Source organism: Antedon bifida, chromosome 5 (genome assembly GCF_963402885.1).
Source record: "Antedon bifida chromosome 5, ecAntBifi1.1, whole genome shotgun sequence".
Taxonomy (NCBI): Eukaryota; Metazoa; Echinodermata; class Crinoidea; order Comatulida; family Antedonidae; genus Antedon; species Antedon bifida.
In genome coordinates this window covers 89,178-104,292 of record NC_136230.1, presented here as the reverse complement: position 1 = coordinate 104,292, position 15,115 = coordinate 89,178, and the positions used below count along the sequence as shown (strand labels likewise).

General features: G+C 32.1%; 2 protein-coding genes across 2 annotated transcripts; both read right to left on the bottom strand.

Annotated features, from left to right (window-relative positions):
• Nucleotides 1–30: 30 nt before the first annotated feature.
• On the bottom strand, nt 31–5,847 carry LOC144841997 (cytoplasmic protein NCK2-like). The gene is made up of 3 exons (XM_078698329.1): nt 5,541–5,847; nt 2,975–3,957; nt 31–2,611 (listed from the first exon to the last, which is right to left on the bottom strand). The coding sequence occupies exons 2-3, from the start codon at nt 3,953–3,955 to the stop codon at nt 2,411–2,413; spliced, it is 1,182 nt and encodes a 393-aa protein (XP_078554455.1). The 5' UTR covers nt 3,956–3,957; nt 5,541–5,847; the 3' UTR covers nt 31–2,410.
• Nucleotides 5,848–6,499: 652 nt separating this feature from the next.
• LOC144843537 (alpha-1,2-mannosyltransferase ALG9-like) lies at nt 6,500–12,969 on the bottom strand. Its single transcript, XM_078700340.1, has 18 exons — nt 12,849–12,969; nt 12,073–12,170; nt 11,642–11,783; nt 11,301–11,435; nt 11,112–11,182; nt 10,749–10,837; nt 10,277–10,350; nt 10,087–10,148; nt 9,852–9,939; nt 9,539–9,644; nt 9,252–9,340; nt 8,980–9,099; nt 8,607–8,678; nt 8,300–8,429; nt 7,990–8,137; nt 7,711–7,840; nt 7,261–7,391; nt 6,500–6,751 (listed from the first exon to the last, which is right to left on the bottom strand). The coding sequence occupies exons 2-18, from the start codon at nt 12,147–12,149 to the stop codon at nt 6,637–6,639; spliced, it is 1,779 nt and encodes a 592-aa protein (XP_078556466.1). The 5' UTR covers nt 12,150–12,170; nt 12,849–12,969; the 3' UTR covers nt 6,500–6,636.
• Between the last annotated feature and the right edge of the window lie 2,146 nt (nt 12,970–15,115).

Genomic DNA, 15,115 nt, shown 5'->3' with positions numbered 1-15,115 from the left:
ATAAGATACAGAAAAATTGTATTAAATGAAAGGCATCTATTCGAATAAATACGGTAATAAATCAATTTAAACAACTAAATATAAAGAAACACACCATCATGCTTGATCCAGAGATTTCGATATTCAATAAAATAATGTCACCACCATCACTTTTAAAGGTAACGAGTGTTTTATAATATTAAGTGGTCTGAAAGTTTTTTACAGTAAAACAAATAAAATATATTGAAAATTAGCCTCCTACTAACATTTATAAAGTTGTAATCAATTTTCTTGGTCTTACACAATCAGCCTGTTTATGAATACTTTGACCATTTATAATTTAAACCTTAATATGGTTAACTAATTTTAAGCTGATATTCGCAAATAAAAACTCCAATAAATAAAATATTCCTATAACTACAATATTTGTATAGGTATGCATTCTTTTACTCAACATGTATTTAAGCACCAGTTATATAAAATTGCTTAACAAGATTATCAGAAGTTGTAAAAAAAAAAGGCCCAAAATACAGCATTCTGGTAAGGTCCAAAATACAGCATTCTGGGAAGGCCCAAAATACAGCATTCTGGGAAGGCCCAAAATACAGCATTTTGTCACAGAGAAGGAAACACTTTCATCACAAATTTCAGTTTCTTTACAAATATTTACATTATTTCAAGTGTTTTAAACATTCTTAAAATAAAAAAATGTCCCTCGAGTAATTAAATGTAATTACACTACAATCATGTAAATACATACATGATAATATACAAAATACAGTGAGAATGTTTATGATATAGAATTTAGCCTATAGCAACATAAATAGGTGTATTGTATACAGCAGGTACTGTAGACACACAATATTCACATTTACACACAGTAGGTAACTGTTCAGAATGGATATGTAGTTTTTAATATCAATTGTACACCAATGTTATTAATCTACAGACAACTGCTTAAATACATATATTTTAATATTAATCAATATACATGTACAGTTTGTATTAAGAAAGTCAGTCACAAATGTACAAGTGCACTGTACATGATTCAAAGACAATGATACGGGTCTAGCTATAACAATGTTATCAACTAACAAATACGTAATGTTTATATACATACATTTATATAAAGCCTCTGTTAAATAGCACTTCATTGTATAACAGCATAACTTCACTACTGTATACTTATCACTGTTAACAATGTACTGTACTTATTAAAGGCAATACAATATCTGTTTGAATAATATACCTGAATATTATTTTTTCATTTGTACAATATATAGTCTATTGCAAATAGCAAATTACATGGAAAGATTATTTAGCATAATTTGATACAGTAATTCCATTTAATGGATATACAGGTATACACTGTTAGGTGGGAATAGATGAACAGGGGGTGGTAAAGAAGGTGGTTTTTATGTTATTCAATGTAGTACAGATTATTACACAATTCATCCTGTACACCAGTCATAAAGCTTTCAGTTTGTTAGCATACTTCCTGTAATAATTTGCCAGCTTGACTACAATGTACATAAATCCATTATCATTTTCTTCTAGCACACTAATGAATTGAAATGTTCAGGAATAATGATGATTAAAGATGACAGAAATTACTAATGTACAGAATGGTTGTCAGTTAATAGTACACAAAATCTCAATCTTAAAAATCTTATAATGAATAAATTTCCAATCATCTTAATTTTGTTATCATCAATTTCAAATGTACCCTGTTTCATGACATGTTTCAGAAAGCACTATGTAAAATTGACTGTGAAGTTTGTTGGCTATTTGATATAATTACATCAAATCAGTATGGGCAAATCATTATGTTCTCATATGGTATCATCATTGGTCTACAATGCTATACTGAACTAGTAGAATTATATGCGATAAATATAGATATAATTTAATCTAAAATCAACACAATGAATGAATAAAAACGATTAGAATAATATATTATATCTTATAAGGTTACAACGCAGGGTATGGTTGTATACTGTAGTGATATTACTAATTGTGTTCTTTATGGGGCACAGATAGTATGGAGCAGTGTTCACATTCTCTTTTACTTTGTTTCAAACCAACTTTTTTTTGATGGGTGAATATAAGTGGTTGTTTTTGTCATAAATGTTAACAAAAAGCCAACTCATCGGCCTGTTTCTGCTGTAACTCCAATCAGTGAGTTTTTGAAGATCAATTGTATAAACTGTTTGCTCTTGGTGGAAAAAAAAGGGTGACATTTAGGGTGATATTTTTACCCCCAAATAACCGACTGTTATATTGCTAGCACCTAAAAATTGCACAGCGATAACTGGTTAAATGGTGTTCCAATTACATGCATGTAAGGTGTACCATTATTTTGAGAATGACATGCTTGCTGCTACAGTAATAGGATTCAGTAGATTGTTTGTTGACAGCAGAAACAGGTCCACTATGCTTCATTTGGACATGCATGGTTTAAAAACAACCTAATCTCATCCTTATTGAATATTGGTGACCTTTTGTAATGCTCTACTAGTTGATCCAATGTCTCAAACTTTCGAGTACCAATACAATACATCCCACCAGTTGTCTTAACTTTGAAGTGCTTAACTTGATGTGGTGCCCTCACTGAAATTGAGAAGTCTGTAGGCTACAAAAAAAATGTTTAACTTTAATTTATTTTCTTCCTACTACTACTACTGTACATGTAAAAACACAACACAATTATGTTATTATTGTTTTATTTATGTTAATCGTTCAGTTTTGTAATTGGTTTCATAAAGACTACAGGTAGCAATGCCGAAAGGCACTGGGAGACTTTCATTTCTCAGGCATACTTGGAGAGGCCACTGTAATTAGGAGTTCTACAGTGAGTATATACTTTGCACAGGCATACTTAGAATGGCAGTGGAAAAGTTACTCTACAGTAGAAGGTACAATCTATTTTTTTTGACAGATGCCCGATTGAATTAAGTAGAAATAAACTTCTAGATGCCAATCTCATTTTACTTACCGATGTTTCACTAGCTCTTATAATAAAATCCCCTTTTTCAATATTTGGACTAGAAAGTAGTCCCTCCGCATCTTCACGTCGTATATGTCCATGATACCAAATCTTTGAATCAAGATCTGAATTTTTACGAACTGTCCCATTGGATGGTTGGCTATTACCATTTGCTACATTTGAAGTACTTCGTGGAGTAACATCCTTTCCCAAATATACCATTGAATAAACAGGAGTAGCATTGTCCAACTCTTTCACATATGTTCTTGGAACGAGACCAACTTCCCCGCGATTATTTCGTGCTCGCCACCAGTCAGGATCATTTTCTGGTTTTTCAACAATGTCCAATTGCTCATCTACATCAAAATTAAGTTCTTCCTCATTTCTTCCTTTAAATGGATATAATGTTCGAACACCAATAAGAAAGTCTTTGTTAGCATTATCATTTCTACTTGATTCGTCACTACCAGAATTTAATCCAACTTCTTCAACATAATTTGATGGAAACCAACCATTTTGTCCATTGCATTCTCCACGCCACCATCCATCTCCTGATTTTTCAAGAACAATTACAGCTTCTCCTTTCCGCAGTGTTAATTCATCATGCTGCCGTGCATCATATGGAAACTTAACAAATGCATTAGTTGCTAATCCTGGATTGGAATCTATTGAATTGGTTCTTTCATGTGGTGGGTCAGCTGAAGGTCGATTGACAGATGGGCTTGTGTGCGAAAATCTTGGTGAATCTGTCGTAGAAGGCTTGCGCTTTGTTATGGCTTTAATTCTGCCAAAGATTCCAGTTTTTTCTCTTTTAACAAAGTTTGACGGTACATAACCACATTCACCACTATTCAATTTTTGCACTTGCCACCAAGATTTTGTGTCATTAAGCAAAACAAGTTTTTCATTTTTTCTCAGGTTCAACTCCTCTTCTTGTTTAGCATCATAGTCCCATTTAGCAATTACATACACTGGTTCCTCATCTGCCATGTCTAGAAAACAAAATAAATATCATAAACTACAGTACATTTCAATGATAGTCATGCTTTCTACATTACACTATGTACAAATAATCTCAAATGGGTCTGAATTACCAGAATACACATTTTTTTTAAAGATCAAGTATCAAAATAAGAAATCTGTAAAACAAAATACATGTCCTCTAAAAAAGGAGTCCCCTTACATTACCTTTTCTATCATCATTTCAAGATTTTGGTTAGTTGTAATTTAGGGTTCTGGGCAAAGTGGTCAGTGATGGTCAGCCGACCGACTGTCTTGACATGCAGTACTAAACATTTCAACAATAAACCTTACTATTAACAAAATATTTATACAAAATGCATGTTCCAGTCTATACTAAAAAGTACACTATTTTAGGCCTAATGACCCAACATGAGTAGTAGACACAAGACCTTCATAGAAGCTATAGTCTGTCATAAGATGAATCAGCAGCACAAATCCATAAACACATCTGTGACTACAGACAACAGTACATAGAAGGAAGTGGCTAAAATATTGTCCACAGATGAAAGGTCAAGGCTTCTTTAAAGCAAAATTGTGACATTGTCATTTGAATAGTGACAAAGCGACTCATTTTGTGGTACCGATTGGTGATGTTTAATTTTACTTTTTTTAGTCAATGTAGGACAGATTTGACATTAGCTATTACTTCAATCCGCACTTCGTCTTTCCTTAAAGAAGGGTGTATTTGATTTAACTTTAAACAGATTAGCTATCAATCAAGCAAGGGCAGGTTTACTAATATAATTTTTTTACAAAACCCTTTTTTAGGCCAATTATTGAATGCTTCTATTCTACCCATCGTTTCGGAAACATCCTATTTTGGAGATTGGGGTCGAGCTTGCCAACTGCATCACAGAGAATATTTTCATTCCAAATTTTTGCATAACCATAACGGCTATTTATCTAAAAATAAATCTAGGAAATATAAGTTGTTTAATTAACTTTTTAACAAATATCATCAAATTCTAGCAACAGATGAAATTTATGTATACAGAACAGAAATAACCTAAAAACAGTCAATGACAATAGTGTAGACCTAATAATGTAGGAGGAGGCAACAGCAGGCTCCATCCTATCCATAACCTTCAAATTCATCTTGGCCCATCCTCTACAGATAGGAGGCACATCATGTGATTACGAAACTAGCCTAGGCCTAGGCCTAGGCTACTTCAAATTTTGTTACTTTTTCTTTGTTTTGCCTGTTTATTACTTTAAAATTGTTTATTTTGTTTACCTTGAAAGAGAAAAAAAAAAAAATGTTATTATGGATGGATATTACCGCCCTCTCTAGGCCTACCCTCTCTTGGACCTAGCCTATGTTAAGTAGGCCTCCTTATGACGGTTCTATCTGATCTCTACAGTAGTCTAGGCCCAGCTAGGCTAGTTAAGTAGTACTCTAGCAGGGCCTGAAACTAGGCCCTAGCTAGGCCTAGCCTAGCTCCCGCTTATATACATTATAATAATGTATAGGCCTGGTAGGCCTACCTCGTCCTCAACATCTTCAAATTAACTATTATTTTTATATAAAACATAATTAAAATGTTAAACTTACTACAACCAAATCAGGATGTTTTGGAGGAAACTAATATCAATATCGTCGTCGTCGTTTTTTTGCTCAAAAAGACAAAATCACTTGCTAATTTTGGGTGCGAGATGAATAAATTATTATAAATTATCTATGCCATCGAAATAAAATGTCAACACAGATATTCCCAATATTACTATCGTTTTATCAGTACTGAAAAGCATCCGCATTTAATTTTGAAAAGCAGGCAATTATTCACAAATCTGTGTACATCTATCCACAATATTTTCATGCTTCTCTCCATTTCCAAGATGGCTGTCGGGACGACCGAAGAACTTCCTTCCAGCCAACAATATTAATCCGCCTGACCAAACAACACAGACAATAGTCTGGTTTTCAAAATCAATAAAATAAATTATAAATCGATCTCATGTGATAATATCACATGAGATCATAATAGGCTAAATACATTTTTAATTTAAAAATATCAATACATCATTTTACAGATTTGAAGAGAGTACAATACAGGCTATACTAGAGAAAATGTATATTTAACCAAAAGGCAATTTAGTTTGCCTTTTAGCCCAGTATTTGTGGTTATCCTGGAAAATCTTGTGATTCTCTGTAAATTCATTTTTTTGTATAATACTGTACAAATAAATTAAAATCAATAAATGATGGTTGATGACAGCAATGCAAAGTTCTGCCACCTTTTTGGTGATAAAAATATACATTACAGTACTTTTATGAGCAACAGAAAACAAATGGAATTTATTGTTGTGTTGGTCACAGTCTGATTGCAAAAGAATGTTTCTTTTCAATTAGTTGTTAATACAAATATGGAAAGTGAAAAATATCTTTCTGTCTACGTCATTATGTTATCTTCACATCTATCAGATTGGGTATTGTGTTTCTATTTGACATTCCAAACAACTTACTATAACATTATTACTGTAGGCCTATATTACACATTTAAGACTGTACAATTGGTGATCAGTATTGTTTTTAATATTCATATTTCATTCATACTTTTACATTCGGTGTTGTTTACATTATCACTGTAAATGAAAAAAAAATACTCCAATGTTCAAATAAGTTTTAATGCTGTAACACATTTGCTTCTTCAGAATGTCTTTCGCTTATTCCTCCTTGTTGTTTTGTAAATTGTGTAATTTGCATATGAAACGTAGTTGTGTGAAACGTATGGTATAAAGAAAGCACGGAAAAGTTTATCAGACCTGAAACAAGTTTGAAATAAGGAATAAATTAGTAAAAATGATCATTGTCAATAACAATGGTGTATAATTAGTTATAATTATTATATCAGTGACTCAGTATACAATGTCAATGACAGTACTGTTTATTAAAAATTAAAGTAGGTGTACTACTATTATTGCAAGTACTATATATAACATTCTATGACTTCCAGTGCACTTTATCGAATAAGGATTGAATCAAGATTCAAGAAATTTTATTGGTTCACTTAAAATGGAAAGACAATAAAACCACAAAGAAAAATACATCAAATTGTGTCCCGGTGCTGGCTGCCCTGGAGGGCCTAATCTGAATTTCCTTAGTTTCTAGTTAAGCTTAAGGACGGTAATACCTTTATTACCATAGCTTATTAAAACATGTTTTACAGTTTTATTTTTATGTTTTGTTTAGTTCATTTTTTGGGTTGCCCGATCTGATGTTTCTGTGATTTTGTTATGCTCTGTAAACAAATAAATGTAATAATGACATATACCGTTCTTTGTCAAGGAATGGCTGCCTTTCAATAACTTCCCACTGATCAGGAAATTCTGAGAATTTAGGTTCATGAGGTGTTGAAATTGGTACATCTAGGTCAATTAAATAATGACATTTTGACAATTCAATCTAAAGAAGAGAAAAACCAGAAAATAATATAACATTGTCTGTATACCTCTATAAACAAGAATAAGTTTAAACTCTAAGTTCATGTTTAAACTACTAAACACTTACATATCTAGTTGGTTCCTCTAAGTTCATGTTTAAACTACTAAACTCTTACATATCTAGTTGGTTCTTCTAAGTTCATGTCATTCATGTTTAAACTACTAAACACTTACATATCTAGTTGGTTCCTCTAAGTTCATGTTTAAACTACTAAACTCTTACATATCTAGTTGGTTCTTCTAAGTTCATGTCATTCATGTTTAAACTACTAAACACTTACATATCTAGTTGGTTCCTCTGAATTCATGTCATTCATATGAGTTGGAATAATCTGTGTTGCATCTTCTTGTCTTGAGTATGGTTTTGGAAGTTGACCTTTAAAATCTGACTCAATGAACTGCAATTCCCAACTAGTGAAAAACATTCAATGATTTAATAATACACTACATAAAATAATCTATTATTGATTCACATTTATCAATTACTAACTAATTCTTCCCACTTTATTCTCTTAATTTCAGTTTATCTAGTAGTTTATTAGACGAAGTAATAAACTTACTTTTCTGGCATAAAGAAATTACTTGGGAAACGATACCATTCTTTGCCAATGCATACATTAACTTGTTTATTTGCATGTAAGGTATGGACCTTTGGATTGTCTGCTGTTCTGTGTAATGATGGGTATATATCAAGTGGAGCATGGTAACCTAAAATGATAAATATTAAATTTAATTTTATTGGGAACATTTGCAATAATCAACAGGTATTACATAGTTTTAAGAAATAAAGGAAGTATTAAAATGTCATGGTTCAGCGCCTACCACCAGTATAGCAGACACTCTCAATAATAAATTGATTTCCGTACATACCATAGAACAAAGCAGCTGATCTGGATAAAGACGTTAAACTGAATATAACAGCAATAGAAATGGCAATCCAATTTGATGAAATAGTGTAATGCTGTGGTTTATACCTACTGAATATCCAATGGTAGATTTTCTTTAAAATAATAAATAACAGATTATTTTTTTACAGCATAAATATAATTTACTATTTATAATGACTCAATATATAGTTATTGAATGAACAATAGATACAAATCTGGCTATTCCTTATTGGGAAAACTAAACTTTGTGATTGCAAACTTTCTGTAAATAAATGAGTTGGTTTGCTTACCTGGATAGCAGCAACACTACACGCAGCATTCAAACAGAACAATGGGTAAATAGGAAACAAAAATCGTTCTTCCTGTCAATAATGAAAACAAAAACTATTCTAAGCAAACTAAATTGTATTGAACAATTAATTATTAAGTTTACTCTGCATGATAGTGACCTTAGTTATGATAATAATGATTTTTTCCTGTTGTTCTTCTCTGAACAATATCATTAGAATTAAAATACTTTTAATTAGATAATTAGCTAATGAATAAACTAACAATAGTTTTAATTATTAGAAGTTAGTTTACAGAAAGATTGCTCCTTTTGCAATGCAAATGGAAATATAGAGGGCTCACTTTAAAAAAAACTGTTAATGTGAAATAAGTTACCTTATGTGGTCTTGTAAAAAACACAAGGATCCAAATGTACATGGACAGTAGACTTAACCAAGGTGGAAGTAACTGACGTGTCATATCCATCTTAGAATTCAGAAAGCTTTGAACTAAAATCTACAAAAGAGTTTTATAAGTTAAGTCAGTTCTTATCTCTCTCATTTCAACTAATTTTTTGTATGCTTTAAGCACATTGGTAGAAAAAATTGAATTTGAATTATTCTTCATGCTATAGATTGCTTTAAACATCAATCTAAAGTTCAACTTACTGTTAGTGGTAATGCCACAAGAGCCAATGGGAATACAATATTAAAGTTAAGAAATCCATTAATAAAGTAAAACGTCCAGGATTCAATACCTAATAAATAAGAAAATAAAGTAATGATAAATTAACTTACAATGAATGGAATCAAGTCCATTGGTAATATAACAAGTGACTGATTAGAAAGAATTTTTTGTTGATTTTGATTACAAGATTGGATTCTATTGACTAATCATAATTAATCTTAGGTACTGAAACTAGTTTGATAGTTATTTGAAATCTAAAAATGCTTACCATATATATCTGGTCCATGCTCACTGAATACATTGTATAAAACAATATTTAGAGGAGCAATAACAAGTTTACCGTAGTAATATGAATCAATAACCACTTGAGGAACCTTTAAAACAAATTATTTAGGATGTTATTATCATTTGATTGGAACAAACGTGCGCATTCTACATTTCAAAATCTTTTCGTTGTTAATTTTAAAATAATGGAAGGGTTGTTAATATTATAAAGGGAAGACTTGCAGGCTTTATCTGAAGTCAGTAAATCACTGTACATTTTAAATTATAATGTAGATTAAATATGGTACGTAACTTACTAGAATTAAACAAACCGCAATGATAGACCACTTGATAAAATCAAATACTTGTTTTTTCCGTAATAACAAATCGACCGCTATAGGTATACTAAGAAGCAAAACAGAAATTATGACGCAATGAATCAACCGCTACAATAGGTATAAGAAGTAACACAAAACTTGTGCATATACCAATCATGAATTAATACAACATTTCTTTTTAAAACTAAACTATAGAAATAATAAGCAATTTTACCCAATAATACAAGCAAATGGCCAGCTGACAAATGTGCTCAATGCTGTTGCTAATATCGCAACCTAAAAAAGGAAACAAAGTAGTTCCTCAAATCATAGAGATATTATAGTTCACTATAGTACAGTATCTCTATGCTCAAATTGAATTGTAAATTAAAACAAGAAATCTTAGGAAATAGAGTTTTGCTTACCGGAATGTTGCCCAAAAACCATCCACCAATAGATATCATAGTCATATACATTGAAAAGCTACTAGGTATAAATGCTGAAAATGAAACAAGTAACAGTCACTCTACAAAATACTTTCATTGTAACATGACCAACAAATTCATAGTAAAAATTACGGATGACAAACCATCTTTAATTGTCACTTCAAAGAAGAAGATAAGTACTGTATTCTGTGTATATGGTACCATATTATAGCAACCTTTGGGTCAATTACTCACATTAAGTTGCAGGACCATTTTATGAATATTATAGAAAAACACTGTAAGAGATGGTACAAACAAACTAGAAAACTGCTTATCAGTACAGCTTTAAATATTTGCGGCTCAAATTTGTTTCCTGTATTCAATACTTAATATTGTATATGGCTTTTATATTGCTGAAATAAAGTTTATTATCATCATCAAATAATTAAATTATAATTGAATAGGAACCTACCAGTACTTGAAATAAACATTCCTGTACTTAACAAAAGAAATAACAGAGCAAATCTGCCAATATTTGCACCAAATGCTTTACAAACACCCCTAAAATACAGACATTCCATAAAAATATTAACAATTGTAAATAAAATGATACTTCCAAAATACATATTTTATATAAAATGGTTTTATTTAAAGCCTCATTTAAAGGGGTGAATAGTACAGCATTATTTCACTGACTTTTTAATTTACTTCATTGTTTTTTTATATAATTAATAGTTTTCCTGATGTCTGCATGATCTATGAATATTTCAATTAACAATTCTTTTCTTACTTATTTTGAACCAATGTTGAAATAAAACAAATTTAATCCACTTACCGGTAAAAATACACCTCACATAATGCACAAATCATTCCCAAAACACATCGGATAAAATAAAATACTAAAACCTGTTCAACAGAAACATAAAAAAACTAGTCAGTTGACAAGTTATAATTTATAAACATTTAAATTTAATTACAAATACTTTCACCCAAATACCTTGCTTAAAAGTTGTGATTTGCTTACCCTATTGGCTTGAAGTAAAAGTGAGTGCAGGTGTCCAGGTAAGGAGTGTAGCAGAATGTATGCATATGATCTTATTGCATAAGTGGGTGAATATTCCCAGGTTTGGAAGCCTTTACCAAACAACACATAATGTAACTGTAATTATAATAGATACTAGTTGTTAGTTATCAACAGCAATTACTAGCAGCTGAACTGCACCCATTCGATAATTTTAGATTTTTAAAACAATTATAATATTTCAATCACATGATGGAAGGAGAAACAATTTTAATATTATAAATGAAATTTTTAAAAATTGAATTATAGACAAAGATAGAAGTTATTAAAAGTGACCGACTTACAGGTTCCCAGTAATTAAATGTTTCATCACAGTCCGTAATGTTGCTAAGTAACGCTGCACAGAAACGAGCTGACCAGAGCAGTTTGATAGCAGTAGATGGTTCAGGTGACCAACATTGAGTATTTCGTACTACAGGTTTCTCACTACGTAAAATAAATTGTTGCAGACTAAAAACAGCTGATGATCCAGATTGACGTCTATAATACGTCTAATTTGGTCCATGGTCGGCTCCATCACAATATGGATGGATCTTTTTAATTTCTTTTAGTTCTTTCTTTAGTTCAATTTTGTTTATTTACTTTTTAAATCAATACTTTTGATGCTTATATTGATGATTCAGTTCTATGTGATTTAAAAAGTAGTCTTTACATGATTACATACTTATTTATTCAAATTTATCAAATAGGCCAAGAGTGGCCCAACACACTGTACCTTACAATGGCAGAAGAAGTATTTTCAGTGACTGTCTTTGGTGCCTTTCGGCTTTTTACAGTCTTCGGTTCTGACATAACGTCAATATTCTAACCAGCCTGTATAATAATAATAACAATAACTGTGAATGTAATATGAATGTAAAGTAGGTACAACCAAGGAAATCTAACAACAGGATGCTGAGCTCTGGAGATCAAAGGGGTTTTTTTTATCATCAAAAAAGGACTGCACTGTATGAGTTTCTATATCTTGGTTGGCAAGTTGTTAGACTGTCTGTAGCCTTTGGTACAACTGTCTTTATCTTGGCAAGGCGATCTCAGTGTCCTGTTGTTAGATTGTGTCTGTAGCCTTGGTACAACTGTCTTTCAGATGGATGCTGATAGTTTGAATTTTTGATATAAAATTATAACAAAACATTTTATTTATTATATTAATTATATGGTTTATCATTAACTTTAATTATAATTTAAGCCTCTACTCTACTAGGCTAGGTCAGGCCTGGATGATCCATCCATTAATTTATGTTTATGCATAACAAATTATAGATATAGGCCTACCTAGGCCTCCTATATGGTTGATATGGCTGTGTACTCATAACTCTATCTAGCTAGCTAGGCATAGACCTAGAAGACCAAGAAGGCTGCCCCCTCTCGCTCTGCTAGCTCTGATTATCGTCTCAATCATCAGCAAAGAGTTTGGCCTAGCTAGCCTAGTCCTACTAGTAGTATAAAGCGTACGTGGTAGCTAAAAAGGGGTAGGAATAGCCAACTGCTTACTACTAGCTGATTCGGTCTATTTCAGTCTAATTAGGCTGTAAATAAAGATACATCAGATAATCGACCGCCAGCGAGACTCATATTTCCTCGCGTGTATCTCGTCACTCGCTCGAGTCGTCCCTCATGTCGTTGTTATTGCGTATATGGAACGCCGTTCCCGCCTTATGTGATATTATTTTTTAATGCTGCCAGCTACCTGAACATTTTTCTTTTCTTATGTGGTTTACGCCACCACCTTTATATTCTATCTTGTAAATGTTATGTTTAGCGCCTTCAACTTTAAGAACACTCGCGTTATAGTATAACTGTATCAAGGAACAGTATAGAACATTAAATAAATAAGATGAAATGATGAATATTGCATTCTTCGCTGGCTCATGGCACCACTCGTAATGAAGTGCAACTATTATAATAAACAACAAGGCCATATAGATGGCTGCAGTCGCGTGCTCATTAGTATTTACCGACCGACCGACCAACCTACCAACTGACCGAAATTACTGAACATGTTTAAAAATGTTGAAATGTTTAAAAACATTTATATTTTTTAAATTTACACGTGCGTAGCCTGTCACTTTTGACGTGCTCGTATAACGTAATTTCGAGTTGAAAAGCAAGTCAAGAAAACAGAAATCGGGCAAAAAGAGTGCGCAATAACATTTTACGCGCAGTGCGCGCGCAAAAATCTGCGCACTCATGGCAATTTTGTAAACGCTTAAAATTGCCTGAAACGTACTCTTATTTCATCGAAAATAAATTTTGAAAATTTTAAGCGCGCGTACGCATGCGTTACATGCGCTACGCACGTAATTGTATTTCCATATGATGATTTATGCCCTGAAATTTATGAGTACCAAATTTTATTTAATTGTGATTCATGGTTGTGAAGATATGATTACAAACGTGATTTCGTTAAATCGTGCGTAGACCGCGTAATTTTTTATTGCGCACCGTGAAAACATAACCACGATTCCTGGCCATAAGGAATATACTGTGAAAAATTGATTTAGCTAGATTAAACTGATATCAAGATAAGGTCAGAAAGCGATAAAACGCATAGTGATACCGGACCGACAGACAGACCGACCGACCGACCGACATAGTGAACTATAGAGTCGCGTCCACGCGACTAAAAACCTAAAAGACTTTAGGACAATGGGTGAACAAGCAGGACTATGCGGTTTAGCAACCAAGGATAGGGAAAAGGAAAAGAGACAAAACTAATGAGATGCATAGATGACCTGTGAAAATATATAAATAATAATTATTTAATTAATTAAAAAATTATTGGTTAAGAGCAAAAGAGATTAGTAAATGGAGAGAAGCCCGAAGAAGAAGAATACATTCAATAAATGTCATGGAATTCTGCTAACTCTCCCATTCTGCACAAATGTTAGCCCATGAAAGACAAAAGAAGTAAGAACAGGGAAGAGTGAAATTACACTTTTTAAAGTGTCACTCTTCCCTGGTAAGAATTACCTCTATTCCCGTCTGGTCTCTTTGTCTCCAACATACACACGGGCTTCGCATATACGAAGAATGGACATTTTAGGGATATGAAATGTATTTGGCACACTAAATCATATCGTAAATTGCAATATTAAATTTGGCACCTGCTTATACATCCTACATAAATTAAAACCTCGGGGGTCATGTGGGATTCATCAATGATAGAATATTAATTAACCCCGTTGGTAAATATCGACACCTCGCATACAAATTTAAATCTAAAAACATAGACTTAGGCTTTTTGTTCAATCGACTTTAATTGTTTATAATATTTGTTGTGACATTAAACTTTTGAAATTCAATGATAGTTAGTATCGTATTATTAGATTCAACTTTGCTGGTGAACTTACAATTATATTTCTTTGCAAATAAAGGACTCTTTGTAATGAACCGTGTCACATTAAATGACTCCTTGTTATGATATTCGTAAGTTACTGATCTCAATTTATTAGCTTCAATTTAGTCACAAATGCTTGCTGCATTGGTTTTAGTCATAATACTCATCGTATGTAAATCTGACTTCAGAACAGTTATTTTATTATTGAATTAGAAACTAATGTCCAAAAGCACTTCAACGTTTTCATAATGAAGTTCAGTTATTCACATTGAAGCGCATGTGCTTAAATACATTGCCCCAACCAAGCAAAAAAGTACTATAACTAGCCTATTAAGTGTGTCTTGTACTATTAATGACAGGATAATAAAGGCACCAATCCAATTCTGTGAGTATTAACTCAGAGAAGAGTGACTGATTAACT

Bases quoted from the DNA above. Each gene is read 5' to 3' on its own strand.
- LOC144841997 (XM_078698329.1), bottom strand. From the start codon at position 3,955: ATGGCAGATGAGGAACCAGTGTATGTAATTGCTAAATGGGACTATGAT. The intron at 2,612-2,974 runs GTAAGTAAAATG...TTTTTTTTGTAG, and splicing joins TAAGAGCTAGTGAAACATCG to CCTACAGACTTCTCAATTTC.
- LOC144843537 (XM_078700340.1), bottom strand. From the start codon at position 12,149: ATGTCAGAACCGAAGACTGTAAAAAGCCGAAAGGCACCAAAGACAGTC. The intron at 9,341-9,538 runs GTAAGCATTTTT...CTTATTTATTAG, and splicing joins GCATGGACCAGATATATATG to GTATTGAATCCTGGACGTTT. The intron at 8,138-8,299 runs GTATGTACGGAA...TTATCATTTTAG, and splicing joins ATCAGCTGCTTTGTTCTATG to GTTACCATGCTCCACTTGAT.